Here is a 14,571-nt window from a genome sequence, read left to right on the forward strand (position 1 = left end):
GCCCTGGGCATGTCCCTCTCCCTCTGGGGGCACTCCCTGTGACTTCTTCATGTGTTTTCAAACACAGTTGTAAACCTCGCCAATGTGACGTCACATTAGTGAGGGGGGGAATTCTAAATGTGGGGGGAACTTATGGGAGGGAAGCCTGCTAATTGCGTCAAAATTTATTGAAATAAGTTTCCACCCTTTCTGGTTTCATGGTCATCATTAGACTTTTAATTCCAGATTTTTGTTGAATTCAAATGTCACAGTCTGCTGTGGCGGGATTTGAACCCTGGGTCGCTAGATTACTAGTCCAGTGACAATACCACTATGCCAATGCCTCTTGGTCAGGAACTGTCACCCAACAGTGAATCATTGGGAATTGGGGTGATATATGAGAGATCAAGGCAGCCTGCCCCTACCTTGCCTAACCAGTGAAGAATCCTACCTTTTATAGCAGCATGAAGACATGACTGCATGTACTGCCATACATCACCCTAATAGTAGTTCCCACTCTTCACCCCTGTGTGACGCAGAGCTATGGGCTGAGCGAGTACTTGGTGACTCCTGGAACATCTGCCAGAAGGCCATGACTGTGCGGGTTTCGGATTATGTGTCTAAGCTCATGATGCTAAACTATTAAGTGGGAGGATATTAGTTTGCATCTGAAGGTCTGGCTAGCATGGCTTGACAGAATCTCTGTGTGAGCTCTCAGGGCAATTGGCAATGTTATTGGATTGTGACAGTGCCATCATAGGCTTCCTTGTGCAGAACCTAATCTGCTGGAATGAAAAAGTGGAGGCTTCCCATGGGATCAGAGCAAACTCCAGTACATCTGATACTTGTGCTTTATTATCAACAAAATTACTCAGTAATGTGTGAAGGCTGTGTCGAGATTTACTGAGCACTTCACAGTCCGATATCAAAGCAATGCTGAGCACAGACTTGGGAAGCTGCAGATGCAGGCTGGATCATGAGTGCTTGCAGTAATGGAATGGCTCTAATCATTGATCCATGTAAAGCCTGAGCTTCTCAGCTGCAATGTGTAGGGTTGTCTGGAGCATTCTGCCCCTTCCCTGGCCATGGTTATTTTTCAGTTGTGTCATTCTATTGGCTGTTGAGCTTCCAACCACCCCCTCCAATCCCATGCAATTCTATCCTATTATCCTGCAAGATCATCATGTACAAGTTTTCCTGATCACTGTCCTACCTCATCCTTTAACCTTGGAACCCCTCATAATTCTCATAGGTATCTTTATTTGATTTATTATTGTCACATGTGTTGTGTTTTGCGTGCTATACAGACAAAACATACCGTTCATAGAGAAGGAAATGAGAGAGTGCAGAATATAGTGTCACAGTCATAGATAAAGTGTAGAGAAAGATCAGCTTAATATTTGATATGTTACTGTCACAAGTATTGGAATACAGTGAAAAGAATTGTTTCTTGCACACTATACAGACAAAGCATACCATTCATTGAGTACATGGGGGAGAGGAAAAGGAGAGGGTGCAGAATATTATATTGCAGTTAGAAATAGGGTGTAGAGAAAGATCAGTTTAATATTTGATTTATTATTGTCACACATATTCGCCCCTCACCATCTTGAGGGCCTATGTATATTCGCCTACCACCATTGAGTGCTCCCTTCTTACCAGTTCCCCGGTAACAGATTGCAGGTCCCTCCCCTGCCCATGACTGTGGCCCAGTATCAAACCATAACTCCCAGGACCCAAATGTGTGAGGGACTGGGACTGACCATGCCCCGCACACCATGCTGTGCTTGCGAGTCAATACAGACAGGTCCTCCCTGGGTTGGGACTGAGATGTGAGCCAGGCCTAACCGTGTAGCATGGTGCGCACAGCCCCAGCACTACCTCTCTTTCTTTAACAGCACCCCCAGTCATGTGTCACCCCTTCTGTCCCTGGCTCCAGTTACCCGACTGCTAAGCCAAGCATGTGCCTTCCCGCCCCTTCTCTCGCCTCTGTCTAGCCTCTCTACGAACACAGTCCCCTACTCCCTCAGTCAAGTGTGTACTTTCCAGGGTTTTCAAGAGTTGGAAAATGTTGACCTTTTTAGGTCATATTTGGGAAAGCTGTTGGATAAGCCCAGTCCCCAAAATTGAAACTAAACAAAAACTCTGATCTTTCTTCTGAAGCAATAGTCCAGATGTTTCTGTCTTTGGATCGTCAGAGTCCAGACATACTCCAGAAGATGTGCTGCGGAAACTCTCAGATGCCCCAATGCGGTGACTCTTGTGGGAATTTCCCAGGAATAATGGACTTCTGATGGGTGATTCCCCTGGTCTGAGAACCCTCCAAAAAATTCGCTCACACTAGGTTAGGGTTAGATACCCAGAACCAGAGAAAATAGGAGCAGGCTTTTCAGCCCCCTGGAATCTGCTCCACCTTTCAGTATGATCATGGCTGATCCTCTTAGCTCATATTCCCTCTCCTTTCTGCATACCCTTTAATGCCGAGTGATTAAATTTTAAATTCACCCGCGGGAGGATTTGAACCTGTGTCCCCAGAGCATTAGTCTGGGCTTCTGGGTTATTAATCTAGTGACATTGCTATTGTAGCACCATCTCCCGCCTTAAATAGTTAGCCAGGAAATGTTAGACTGAAAAACCGAAGTATAACTCCTGGGTAACTACAACGTGTGGTTAGCGCTGCTACCTCACAGTGCCAGGGACCTGGGTTTAATTCCAGCTTTGGGTCACTGTCTGTGTGGAGTCTGCACGTTCTCCCCGTGTCTGTGTGGGTTTCCTCCAGCTGCTTTGGTTTCCTGTCACACTGTGTAGGTTAGGTTGGGGCAGGGGGTTGTGGCAGGGGGTGGGGGGGCAGCGGCTGCGGCGGTGGTGGTGGAAGGAATGCTCTTATGAGCTGAATGGCCTCCTGCACTTTGGGAATCCATGGTTCTACCTGTCCCCTTTGACTTGCTCCTTGACCCCTGACTAACCTTCCTAGTCGGATCTCACCACGTCTACCTTCCCAATCAGCTCCCGATCTAATGTCCCTTCCTGATCCGCCTACCCACTCTCACTCATTAGCTTTTCTATCCCCCTCACTCACCGGCCACCCTGTCTCCTTATCACCTACACATTCACCCATTCACTCACCAGTTCACTCAGACACTCTTACACTAGCACACTGAACCACTGTCCCAGCTTTTCAGTGTGTTTGTAAACACTTACCCAGAATGTGACAATGGAGAACAGTTGGATTCCAGGTCTACATTTCTGAAGAAGCTGGAATATCTCCTACCCCCACCACGGCAACATCATTGAGGGCTCTCTCTCTTCGCTACGTCTATCCCACATCCCCCCCCCCCCCCCCAACCCCCAATACCATGAAAATATTGATGCTGTTCCCTGCACCCTCCCTCATCGCACGTAATGGGATACCCTCTCCTGCAATGCCACTCCCCAGAGGGCCCACTCCTGGCACTGCCCTTTGGCACGGGTTGGCACTGGCAGGTTTGCAGTGAGGTTTGAATATTCAGTGCGGGGGGTGGGGGTGGTAATTACATTGTAATGTATTCCAATTCATTAAACTTAGGTTCTCACCTCCATGGGTGTGAACCTTGTGAGATCACTGGCAAGGGGTGGGGAAAATCGGGAAACACAATTCTCACTGAAAATCACCCTCAATATTTCTTTCTGTATGCTTTGCCCTACCTTATGGGGTACAGTTCAGTGGCCTGCAGACCATTCTCACGAAAGACTTCTTCATGTTCCTCATCTCCACCCAAACAGACTTCAGAGGCATGATCTTCCGGTTCTTCACACTGGTGAGATCTTCTGATCACACCAACAGTGCCCCGCGCCGTGTGTTCCCCTGTGGCATGGAGTGGGATCAATGGGAAATCTCTCTGAAAGCATCTCTTGCTGCCGAGAGAAAGACCACGGGGAGGCCAGAGAATCTATTCTGCTGCACCAATGCCATTCTTCGTTAAAGTTTATTTATTAGTCACAAGTAAGGCTTACGTTAGACTGCAGTGAAATTGCTGTGAAATTCCAGTGACAGTGCTATCCCTCCACCTTTACCTAGCTTCCTCCTCCTCTTGAATGTCACGCAGCTTCAATACTTAATCCTTGTCATTCTGCAGATACCTCTCCAGAATGGTTGTCAGATCATATTTATTTGTTGAAATGTGCACTATCAATTCATTGACTTTGTTACGAATGTTATAGATAAAAGCCTTTAGTTTGTCTTTTTGCTATCTTTGTAACGCTTAGTCTTGATGTATTCTTTGGTTTTATTTCTCTGCCCCTTTCTGCTATCCTGTGACCCTCATTCCCCATAATATTATTGTATCCTATCTTGAATCTACGTCTTGATTTGCTACACTTACTCAAATTTGATCCCTACCTTCACCCTTTTTATTTTCTTTAACCTTAGTTCAATAACCTGCTGATGTTGCGGTAAAGATTGCAGTCCGTTTGCCAATCTCATATTTTTTTCTCCGGGTTTGCAATTAAAAGCAGAGCTCAGTGCTACTAGATCACCAACCTCTCACAGCGAAAGTAAAAGCTAAAGAAAGTGTTACAGTGGCTTCCTGAAACTTGATGAAATAGCCTTGGTTACCTCTTCTTAAAAACAACGCCATAATACTTTGGAATAACTGAGTGGCTTGCTTGACCATTTCAGAGGACAGTTAAGACTCAACCACTTTATTATGGGTCTGCGGGACACCATGTAGGCCAGACCAGTTAAGGGCAGCAGATTTTCTTCCCCAGTGGATATGAGTGAGTCAGATGGATTTGTACAACAATCCAACAGCTTCCTGGTTACCATCGCTGAGAAAAGGTTTTAATTCCAGATTTATTAATTCATTGAATTGAAATGCCACCAGCTTCCATTTGAACCTGTGCTCCTAGAGCTTTACCCTGGGTCTCTAGAGCATTACCACTATCCCACAGTCCTTTACTGTAGCTTGAACTCCCTTTCTAACAGCACTGTGGGTGTACCTACACCACATGGACTGACTGATGTCCAATAACAATCCTGGAACTCCCTCCCTAACAGCACTGTGGGTGTATCTACATCACATGGACTGACTGATGTCCAATAACAATCCTGGAACACTCTCCCTAACACCACTGTGGGTGTACCTACACCACATGGACTGACTGATGTCCAATAACAATCCTGGAACACTCTCCCTAACACCACTGTGGATGTACCTACATCACATGGACTGCAGTGGTTCAGGAAGGCAGCACACCAATAAATGCTGGTCCAGCCAGGAATACTCCTATCCCCAGGAAAAATTAAAAAGAGAGAGCTCACAAAAGATCAAAAGTGAGAATCTGGTAAGATGCTTAAGAGATCAACCCAGGTACTTGATTTCTTCCTGTGAGATACATGGCAATATTTTCTATTAATATGGGTTTCATAGACATTGGAGAGCGGGTAGGTCATTAAACACTTCAAGCTTTCTCTGCCATTCAGTATGATCATGGCTAATCGTTGCCCTCAACTCTATCTTCCTGCACTATCCTCATATCCCTTCATTCCCTTAGCATTCAAAACTTGATTAGAGCCATAAAAAAGTTGCAGCACAGAAGAAGGCTGTTCACCCCATCTCGTCAATGCCATCCCAAGGACACACAGGTGCCCTTTCTAATCCCACCTTCCTGCACCTGGGCCTTTTCATAACATTATTGACCTCTGTTGGAAATACTCAATGACTGGGGTGGAGAATTCCAAGAATCCCTTTCTAATATCTACAAATAGTAAATAAATTATGTGAGTGCATGTATTAGTGCATTCCTTACTTTTATGGGTCATCTGATTTGTAATAAAAAAGTACCAAGAGATATAAAAAGCAGCAGTTGAGTGCTGCCAAAAAACATTACTTCAGCATCTATGTTTAAATCAGTACTGTTTAGAACTCCCCTCCTTTAGAACTTGATATTTATCCGACAGTGTTTGTTTATCAGCTCTGAGTATAAATATAAAAAATCAAGCAAATGTAAGAATGTAGTTTTGAGTTATTCCCATTTGATCTTTCTCTCAGCTGTATTATTGTACTTGCTGAGTGTGAGAGATCGGCCAGAAAATAGTTCACATATTTATGCTTTCAAAGTTACCTCAAAGTGCTGGAATTCATGCAGTCCCTTGTTCTAATTGTTATACAAACAAATTCTGGTAACATTTCTCAAAATAAAGTTATTCGGGGATGAGGGCGGTTATTGTCAGTAATCATGCATTGGAGGGGGAATAATTTCTCAACGTAATAAATAGTTATATGCATACCAGCTGTTACCCTGGTGGGCAATTTTGTACTCTCACTATCTGGCAGCAAGAATGGCGACGTACAAAATATCGCGAGAGTCGGGAAACGCGATTCTCGTTGGCAAGATCGCATTTTCCCATTGGTGACGTAATGATGGGGACCTCGTTTAAATGCATCTAAATACATTTCCATAACATTAACGGCCTCCCTGCCACACGAACTGGAATACTTTATCCACCGGATAACGTGCTCTTTTGCATCAACAATATTGAGACTAAGATCTTAAATTATCATCTGGACCCCTTGGTTTGATTTTTGCATTGGTTTAAAGTCCAAGCATCTGTTGAACTGGGACAGACCAGTCCCTGGTCTTCATGGACAGCACCGTGCTTCTAGATCCGTGGACCCTCCTGTGTCACCATCTCTGTTCAGTACTGTGCCTGGTGTTGGGGGAGTCTCCTTCCCCCAGCTCCTGGTGCCACACACTAGTGTCAATCTGACCAGCACTGTGCTGTGGGACTCATGCAGCCACCGCGGCATAGGTCTGAAGTTTGATCGGGGCAGTAGTCCAGGGGTGTGGTGTGAGGTCAGGAGTTGGGGGGGGAATTAGGAAGTGATGGCCTGACAAAACAAGGGCGGGGTGGTGCAATGTGGAAGGAGGACTGTGCAAGGCAGGGAGGGTATGCTGAGGGTTCATGATGGCATGCAGAAGGGCAAGGTGGTGGATGAAGATGATGAACAATGGAAGGTAGAGGGAAGACTGAGGGGAAGGAAGCTGGATCCCAACAAGACTGCATGAAAAGCTTACAAACAAGGGGTCAAAGTGATGCCATTTGGAAGGGAATGGATGAAGACACCAGAGATGGTGGGTAAAGGTCCAAGTTAGGCATGGGCGCTTCGCAGATGATGGGCTCAGGAAGAGGGTGGGATTGAATTGCACGGGTAGCCTTTTCCCTCTGGGTTGCTTACATCCTGCATGGTCTGGTGAAGACAAGTGGGCTGGAGAGAGTGATTTGAATGATGCTGGACTGGTATTTAAATCTAGTGCCAGGACCTTCAAACTCATCAGTTGATGATGGACAGACAAATCAACTGCTGGCCAGTGAGGAGAGTCAGCGGAAAACTTGCCTATGTATAATTATTGAGGTTCCAGGTGCGAGATCCTGCCATTCCGATTGGTGGGATAAACACAGCCACAGCAATCTACACAGCCTCAAAATGGGAGAGTTCTCCCTTTGGTTCTGATTTCCAATTGGGATCTTAATTTACTCTTCAGCAACTCAATATTGCTAGTGTTTAAATATTTGAGGTTATGGCAACATAGAAACTAGAAGCAGGAGTAGGTTATCCGGCCCTTCAAGCCTGCTCTGCCATTCATCTTGATCATGGCTGACTATCTAATTCAATATCCTGAACCCCCCCTTCTCCCCATGTCCCTTGGTTCCTTTAGCCCCAAGAGCGATATCTAATTTCTTCTTGAAACTGGACAACGTTTTGGCCTCAACTACTTTCTGTGGGAGTGAATTCCACACATTCCCCACCCTCTGGGTGAAGAAATTTCTCCTCACCTCAGTCCTAAAAGGTTTACCCCTTATCCTCAAACTATGACCCCTAGTTCTGGACTCCCCCACCATCGGGAACATTCTTTCTGAATCTATCCTGTCTAACCCTGTTAGAATTTTATAAGCTTCTATTAGATCCCCTCTCACTCTTCTGAAGCTGTTCTTGTTAATGTTATTTTAGCTGGTAAGGTTAGTGAACTGTCAGGCATTATTGTCAATCAGTCATATTTGCTATTTTGCTAGACCGGTCTTCAGAACTTAGCTGAAGTGTATGCCTGGTGCTTCTCATTTTCATTCAGATCAAAATATTGTTCGATTGTTTTTTCAACCAGTACATAAGTCATATGTAAATAGTGGGGGAAAAAAACTTTCTCATTATCTGTGGGGCACCAAGGTTTAATGTGTCCCAGGCAGATTGACTTTATGATTGACCAAGCTAGGGTCTCTGTGGAGCCTGTCTACTTCTTGGCGCTTGACCAAGCTGTAGTTCACTTGGTGCTGAGTTATTTAAATATTTAGTTAATAGCTCCTTTGATCAATTCAGCATTAAGTTGCAAAACTGTTGGCATAGCTTTCAATCACACACGTCTACTACTCAACAGCAAAAATGGAAGTGAACAAGATTTGCGTGCAGACTACAGTACCTTTATTCTTCAGAGGTTGATATTCTCTGATTGCAGACAAGTTTCATGATGCCAGATAGAGAAGGCTGCTCAGCAGACGTCACACGGCAGGCTTAGTCCACAAGGCTTTTCACAATTAGTTGTCTTTCTTTTTTTTAAAGAAATACTTGGCAGCTAACTTGGAAAAAGGTTATTTAATACGCTATAGCAAGGCATAGTGGTTGAGATGTCATGTGTAATGTATACTAGAGGCGTGTTAGCATATTTTAGTTAGAGAGCCAAGAACTAGAATATCTCTCAGGTCTGTGTGGGAGGCAAGCCTTTGGTGATTTGCTGCAAAGTACACAAGAGGTGTCAAACTTGCATATGTATGTGTTTGTGTTCAGTCCGGTCTGTGACTTCCCAAGGTAATGTTATATTATACCTCACCATAAGAGATGGTTGCACTGTATAGTGTACATGCACCATGGCTGCTATGACGACCACAAAGGTCATTAATAGATCTATCTGTGGTCTTTTTTGGGAATATGAGCTACATTATTGAGTGAACAGAGGCTCATCCAATGGGAAATGGGTGGGGGGTGTGGTGGTGGGGGGAGGGGGAGGAGGTGTGGCGGGGGAGAGGGGGAGGAGGTGTGGCGGGGGAGAGGGGGTGGGGGGTGTGGCGGGGGAGAGGGGGTGGGGGGTGTGGCGTGTGGCGGGGGAGAGGGGGTGGGGGGTGTGGCGGGGGAGAGGGGGTGGGGGGTGTGGCGGGGGAGAGGGGGTGGGGGGTGTGGCGGGGGAGAGGGGGTGGGGGGTGTGGCGGGGGAGAGGGGGTGGGGGGTGTGGCGGGGGAGAGGGGTGGCGAGTGTGTGTGTGTGTCTGTGTCTGGGAGGGAGTTGGGGGGGTGGTTTTAAACCTCTAACCGCACCCAGGTAGGTAGATAGAAAAATCTGATGCGTCTTCATTGTAACATGAATGAGACGGGGAGAAGGAGCCGGCAAGATGGAATCTTGAAAATCAGGAGGAACAGGAAGGGAGAATTTCGAATAACTGACCATCTGGATGAGGAAAGTTGCAGTGGCAACAAGAGATTTGAGATGAGATTTAGCTGTTGGACGGCCAGCTTTTGCCTGTATCATTTCTCACATTGGGGTTTTAGAGAATTATCGAAGGGATACAGAAAACCAACTTTTCATTTGAAACAGTTTTTTTTCTCTCTGCAGTTGCTGAGCAGAGTCTGAGTTGAAACTGTCCAAATAGTTTCCATATAAGATCTTTATACCTGGCAGAAAGAGGAACCTTCCATTCCATGATTTTGGACTGTGTTGCATTTCAAAGGATCAGAAATTGTTTAGTTGCAATTCATTCCTGTCACAAAAGGGAGAGAGAGCAATCACTTCCGTTTTGTTTGTACCTTGGGAAGGAGCCAGGGAATTTCAACACCTGGCAAGCTGCAGAGAAACCTTTAACCGCTAATTGAACTCAACAAATGTCTATTTTAATCAATTAGACTTTGTAACCTGAAAGGGACAGGCAAGGTTACATTCAGCTGAATTTCAATTGCAGAATAATGTGTTGCAGTGTAACACTCCTTATCCTGTGACCAACCATACCAGATTCATTCGTTCGAGGTCTAAGATGCTTCAGGAATATTTTCCACAGGTTGAGTGGAAAACAGTTTTTTTTATCACCTGGTTAATTATTTATTGTTTTTGAGCTGTTCTTGCACCAGATATAGTTTTCTCACCTTGTAACAAGTTGACGTTTCTTTCTTATTATAGAATTCCCGTCAGTCAAGTGAATATGGTTTCTGCTTTACCCAGGTTTGGTGGGGAATTAAAGCTCAAATAGCATGTTGTCGTCATGATGCAGAGTGCAGGAGGGCATGCCAGGAGCAACGTCAGGCATGCCTAAAAATGAGGTGTCAGAACTGAGCCAGGGTGGTGACAGGGGTGCAACAGGGTGAAGAAAATTTCCTCGTGTCTGCTGTGCGCTGGGGTGGTCTTTAAAAATGGTGCCAACATAAGTGATTCACTGAGTTGATGATGGGGCAGGCAAATTGGAGGCTGGGATGGCTTGTGGGGGACAACCGATACCCGCGGGTAGCGGGGGTTCACAGTCCGGTTTAGTCGTAGGTGTGAAGTACAGTAATACTTATTTGTGAAGCTAACAGTGCAATAACTGAAGGGGTTATATGTAGCTGTGCGATGTAACAAGGGGTCAACCTGTAACTCTTTAATCTTGAGGCCTCTTGCTGTGTCTCGATGTCTCTCCAGATGTATATCGAAGGGGAGGAACACTCTGTGTTCCGTGCCCTGTAGCCTGTGATGTTCTTGGTGCACACTCCGGGGTGGGGGGGGTGGGGGCGGAGCAGGCGAGGCGAGACCCGGAGGACCCCTGCCAACTTAGGATGACATTGATGTATGTGTCACCCTGCTCATCCAGCTGGCCCTGACATGCTCCAATGTGAGGAAGGGGGGAATCAAGAGGTCTGTGGATGTCCCCTGGGTAATCTCCGGCCACACCTGGCTCTGCCGGATCTGGAGGCCCAACTGTGTCTGTCCCATGGTGTGTGAGTCACTCAGCGATGGCCCTCTGAGACTTGACCGATCCCAGAGGCCAGGCACCTGGCTTGGGGCCAGCTGAATTCTTGCCTCTGGCAGACCTCTGTGTGCCCGAGGCCTCGGACACTCCCGCCTCCATTTGATGTGAATCTATGGTTTTGTTGTGTGACCAGTAAGTGACCCAGAAGCCTCACCGCTAACATGTCCCACCTTGGTGATAGTATCTGCGCTGGTAGATTGTGTAGTGGATGCGTGTGTTGAGTGAATTGTGCTGGCCTTGGAGGATAACTTGGGCCATCACAACTAATTTGGTGAAATTCTTTGAGGACATTAAGAGCACAGTGAACAATGGTGGATGTAGTGTATCTGGATTTCCAGAAGGCATTTGACAAGGTGCTGCACAAAAGGCTGCTACATAAGATAAAGATGCATGGTGTTATGGGTAATGGCATGGATAGAGGATTGGTTAACTCACAGAAAGCAAAGAGTGGGGGTAAATGGATGTTTTTCTGATTGGCGATCAGTATTGGGACTGCAATTGTTTACAGTTTACATATGTTATTTGGAGTTGGGGACCAAGTGTAATGTGTCAAATTTCGCAGACGACACTAAGATGAGTGGCAGAGTAAAACGGGTTGGGGGGACAACGGAGATGTCTGTTGATCGCGGATGAGAATTTCCAGTCTCGCTTGAGTGAAGCTGTAAAATCCTGCTTATTGTGTTTGAGTCACTATTCTTGCAACGCCTGGAATAGATGATCATTTCTCCTCTTCTTGCCCTTCCTATCAGCCTGCCTTTTTTATGATGAGTGTGTTGTGATGAACAGGTTATGTTTTTTATATCTCAAATATTGGGCACAATTTTCTCAATAAATCGCTGTGGGCGAACTTGAAACTGGGAGAGTTTCAGATGTGTCTTTTGGGTGTGTTTTCAGCAGCAGCAGCACACTCCTCCACCATCTCCACCATTTGTGCTGTGCCTGCAAAATTCTGAACGAGTTTGTTGCTCGCTGCAGAAGCAGTTGGGTGGGGTTTAACATGCCCAAAAGCCTGCAGAGGGAGGTAGTGTGCATGTGCAGGCCTCTGATGCTGTACGTGTGCGTTAGCAGGAGCAGGAGTCTGACAGAAAAGAGAGCTGTCAGGCCCCTGCTAGAACAGGCTGCCAGAAGCAGCTGTTCTCCCCACCTTCCACTCCAATCACGGGGCCCGCAGCTGTAGATGCAGCCCCCCCCCCCTCACCCATTGGCCAGACATATCCATCCACGTGGCCCCACTGCCCTCCCCCCACCCATTGCTGCAGAGTGGCAGTGGGCTCCCCCATGAGCCCCGCCACCTGTCACTGACCGGTGGTCATTGCCCAGGTCTGCATTGCCAGTCAGGGACCTGGGTAATGTCTAGGTGCCAGGGTGGTGCTGCTAGACTGGCACTGCCCATGGGGCACCTCCCCCCTTGCCCTTGGCCTTTCCCGGCAGGGGGTGGGTCTCAATGGCCTCCAGTTCCACCAGCAAGGCCAAGTCGGCCACTTTCTAGGAAGCACTTGGAATTGAGAGGATTGCGAAGTGTTGTATAAGTAAACAGTCATAATCCTTTCTTTGAAGGAGACCATAGCTCTAACTCCAGGGCCTTGTAAAAGTTAATGAAATGGAATGTAAACAAAGCGTTTCAAAGTTTTTACAGCAACCTCGCTAGTGCACCCTGATACATCTTTGAAATTGACTTACAGAGTAGTTTAAATGATTTACAGCACACAGAGCGAGGCTAACCACGTGGCCTCCATCCCAGGGGAGATCTTCAATCTGAATCCCTTCAGCCCAGCCTGAGCTCCCCTCTCCCAGCTCCCTTTGAGGACCCCTCTCTGCATCTTGGTATCAGATGCTTTGTCCTTGGGCACCCTGAGTGATACTCACCTCCTTATTCCCGCTTGCAGTCCATGGCGCTTGATCCATGTTTTTTTCTGGATCTATAGTGATTGGTGCCCATGTTACTTCCCAGTGGTGAAGTCTGGGGAAGGGGGAGTCAGATGGGAACACACCGGGAGCCTCTGCATTTGACTTTAATTTTACAAATGAGATTAGAATGTATACGAAGGATGTCAGATCAGGTTCTTGCCCTTTCTGGGCGAGATTCCCATCACACCAGCTGTAATGGAACAGGGGCATCGGAAATTGATTTCCATCCAGGCGTTTTAGGCCTCTCACCAAATTCACCAGTCCAGCAGAATTTGCACCTGGGGCTAGCAGGGCCAGAGAATCACCTGCCATTGAGTCCTCGAGTGTTGATCTTATAGTTGTCTGTATATGTATTAGATGTTTAGGATGGTTATGGCCGGCACAGTGGTTGTCACTGCTGCCACACAGCGTCAGGGATCTAGGTTCAATTCTGGCCTCAGGTCACTGTCTGTGTGGAGTCTGCACGTTCTCCCCGTGTCTGCGTGGGTTTCCTCTGGGTGCTCCAGTTTCTTCACACAGTCCAAAAATGTGTAGGTTAGGTGGATTGGCCATGATAAATTGCCCCTCAGGGATTAGCAGGCTAAATACATGGGGTTATGGTGATAGGGCCTGGGTGAGGTTGTTGTTGGTGCAGACTCGATGGGCAGAATGGCCTCCTGCACTGTAGGGATTCTATGATTCTACATTCTCTTCACTTACAATGTTTCCCTTTTATCTGCCCAGTCATTTTAACAGATGAAGAAGTTCAAAGGAAAAAGGAGATGATTTTGAAACGGAAGGAAGAAGAAGCAATAAAGGAGGCTAAGAAACCAAAGTTGTCCGATGAACAAGAACAGCTTATTGCCTTGTTGATTGAGGCCCACCATAAAACCTATGATTCATCATATTCAGACTTTGCCCAGTTCAGAGTATGTATATGGTTCAAGACCAGACACGCAACAAAACTCCTCAGTGTCAATATATTTTTGATAGAATTTACAGGGAGAATCTGTAGGGATTTGATTGATCGAGCTGCAATATTACGAGTATTACACATTGATCTGGAGGGTTGAGTTTGGAGGAGGAAAAGCCTTGAAATCTTACTGGCGATAGTTTTGTGTGATGATACAATCCCTGTAAAGACCATTAACATTTAAAAAAGACACTTGAACATCCAGTAACCATTTGAAAGACATGGCGCCTCAAGGTTTCACATTTTTAAATAAAACCAAGCTTTATGAAAACACAAACAAAGCAGGCAGTACTATCAGAACATGTCAAAACTATAAACTCACTTCCAGAAATTCAATCACTCGAATTTGTCATCAGCCTTCCAGTTATTGTCCAAGGTGCAACATTTCTGAGGAATCCTTCTGTTGTCTCTTAACTAAGCGCTCAGTAGTACTGTAACATTGTTTTGAAGCTTCATGACTTCTCAGTTCAAGCTTGAGTCTCAGTATATTTGTGCTCAGTGATTTAAAATCAGGAACACCCTGGTTCCTGATATGCCCCATGTCCTGGCGTAGGCCAGACACCATCTTTTGAAAGATTTCTCTATCTGTCTGTCTGTCCTTATCTATTTCTGTCCCTTTCTATTTTGAATCTCTTATTTCTATCTCTTTCTATTTCCATCTGTCTCTGGGCACAATTCTCCTGAACCATTTCTGTGTGATCTCCAGTGGGAAA

General features: G+C 46.2%; 1 protein-coding gene across 4 annotated transcripts in view; it reads left to right on the top strand.

Annotated features, from left to right (window-relative positions):
• Positions 1-14,571, top strand: part of LOC145362060 (vitamin D3 receptor-like) — a 138,527-nt gene that overhangs the window by 83,731 nt on the left and 40,225 nt on the right. For all 4 annotated transcript variants that reach the window (XM_080218114.1, XM_080218113.1, XM_080218115.1 and 1 more), the window contains one exon: positions 13,630-13,814. In XM_080218114.1, the coding sequence (XP_080074240.1) occupies positions 13,630-13,814 (185 nt within the window). The remainder of the gene's footprint in view (positions 1-13,629; positions 13,815-14,571) is intronic.

This window comes from Carcharhinus amblyrhynchos, chromosome X (genome assembly GCF_965287045.1).
Source record: "Carcharhinus amblyrhynchos chromosome X, sCarAmb.v2.hapA, whole genome shotgun sequence".
Lineage (NCBI taxonomy): Eukaryota > Metazoa > Chordata > Chondrichthyes > Carcharhiniformes > Carcharhinidae > Carcharhinus > Carcharhinus amblyrhynchos.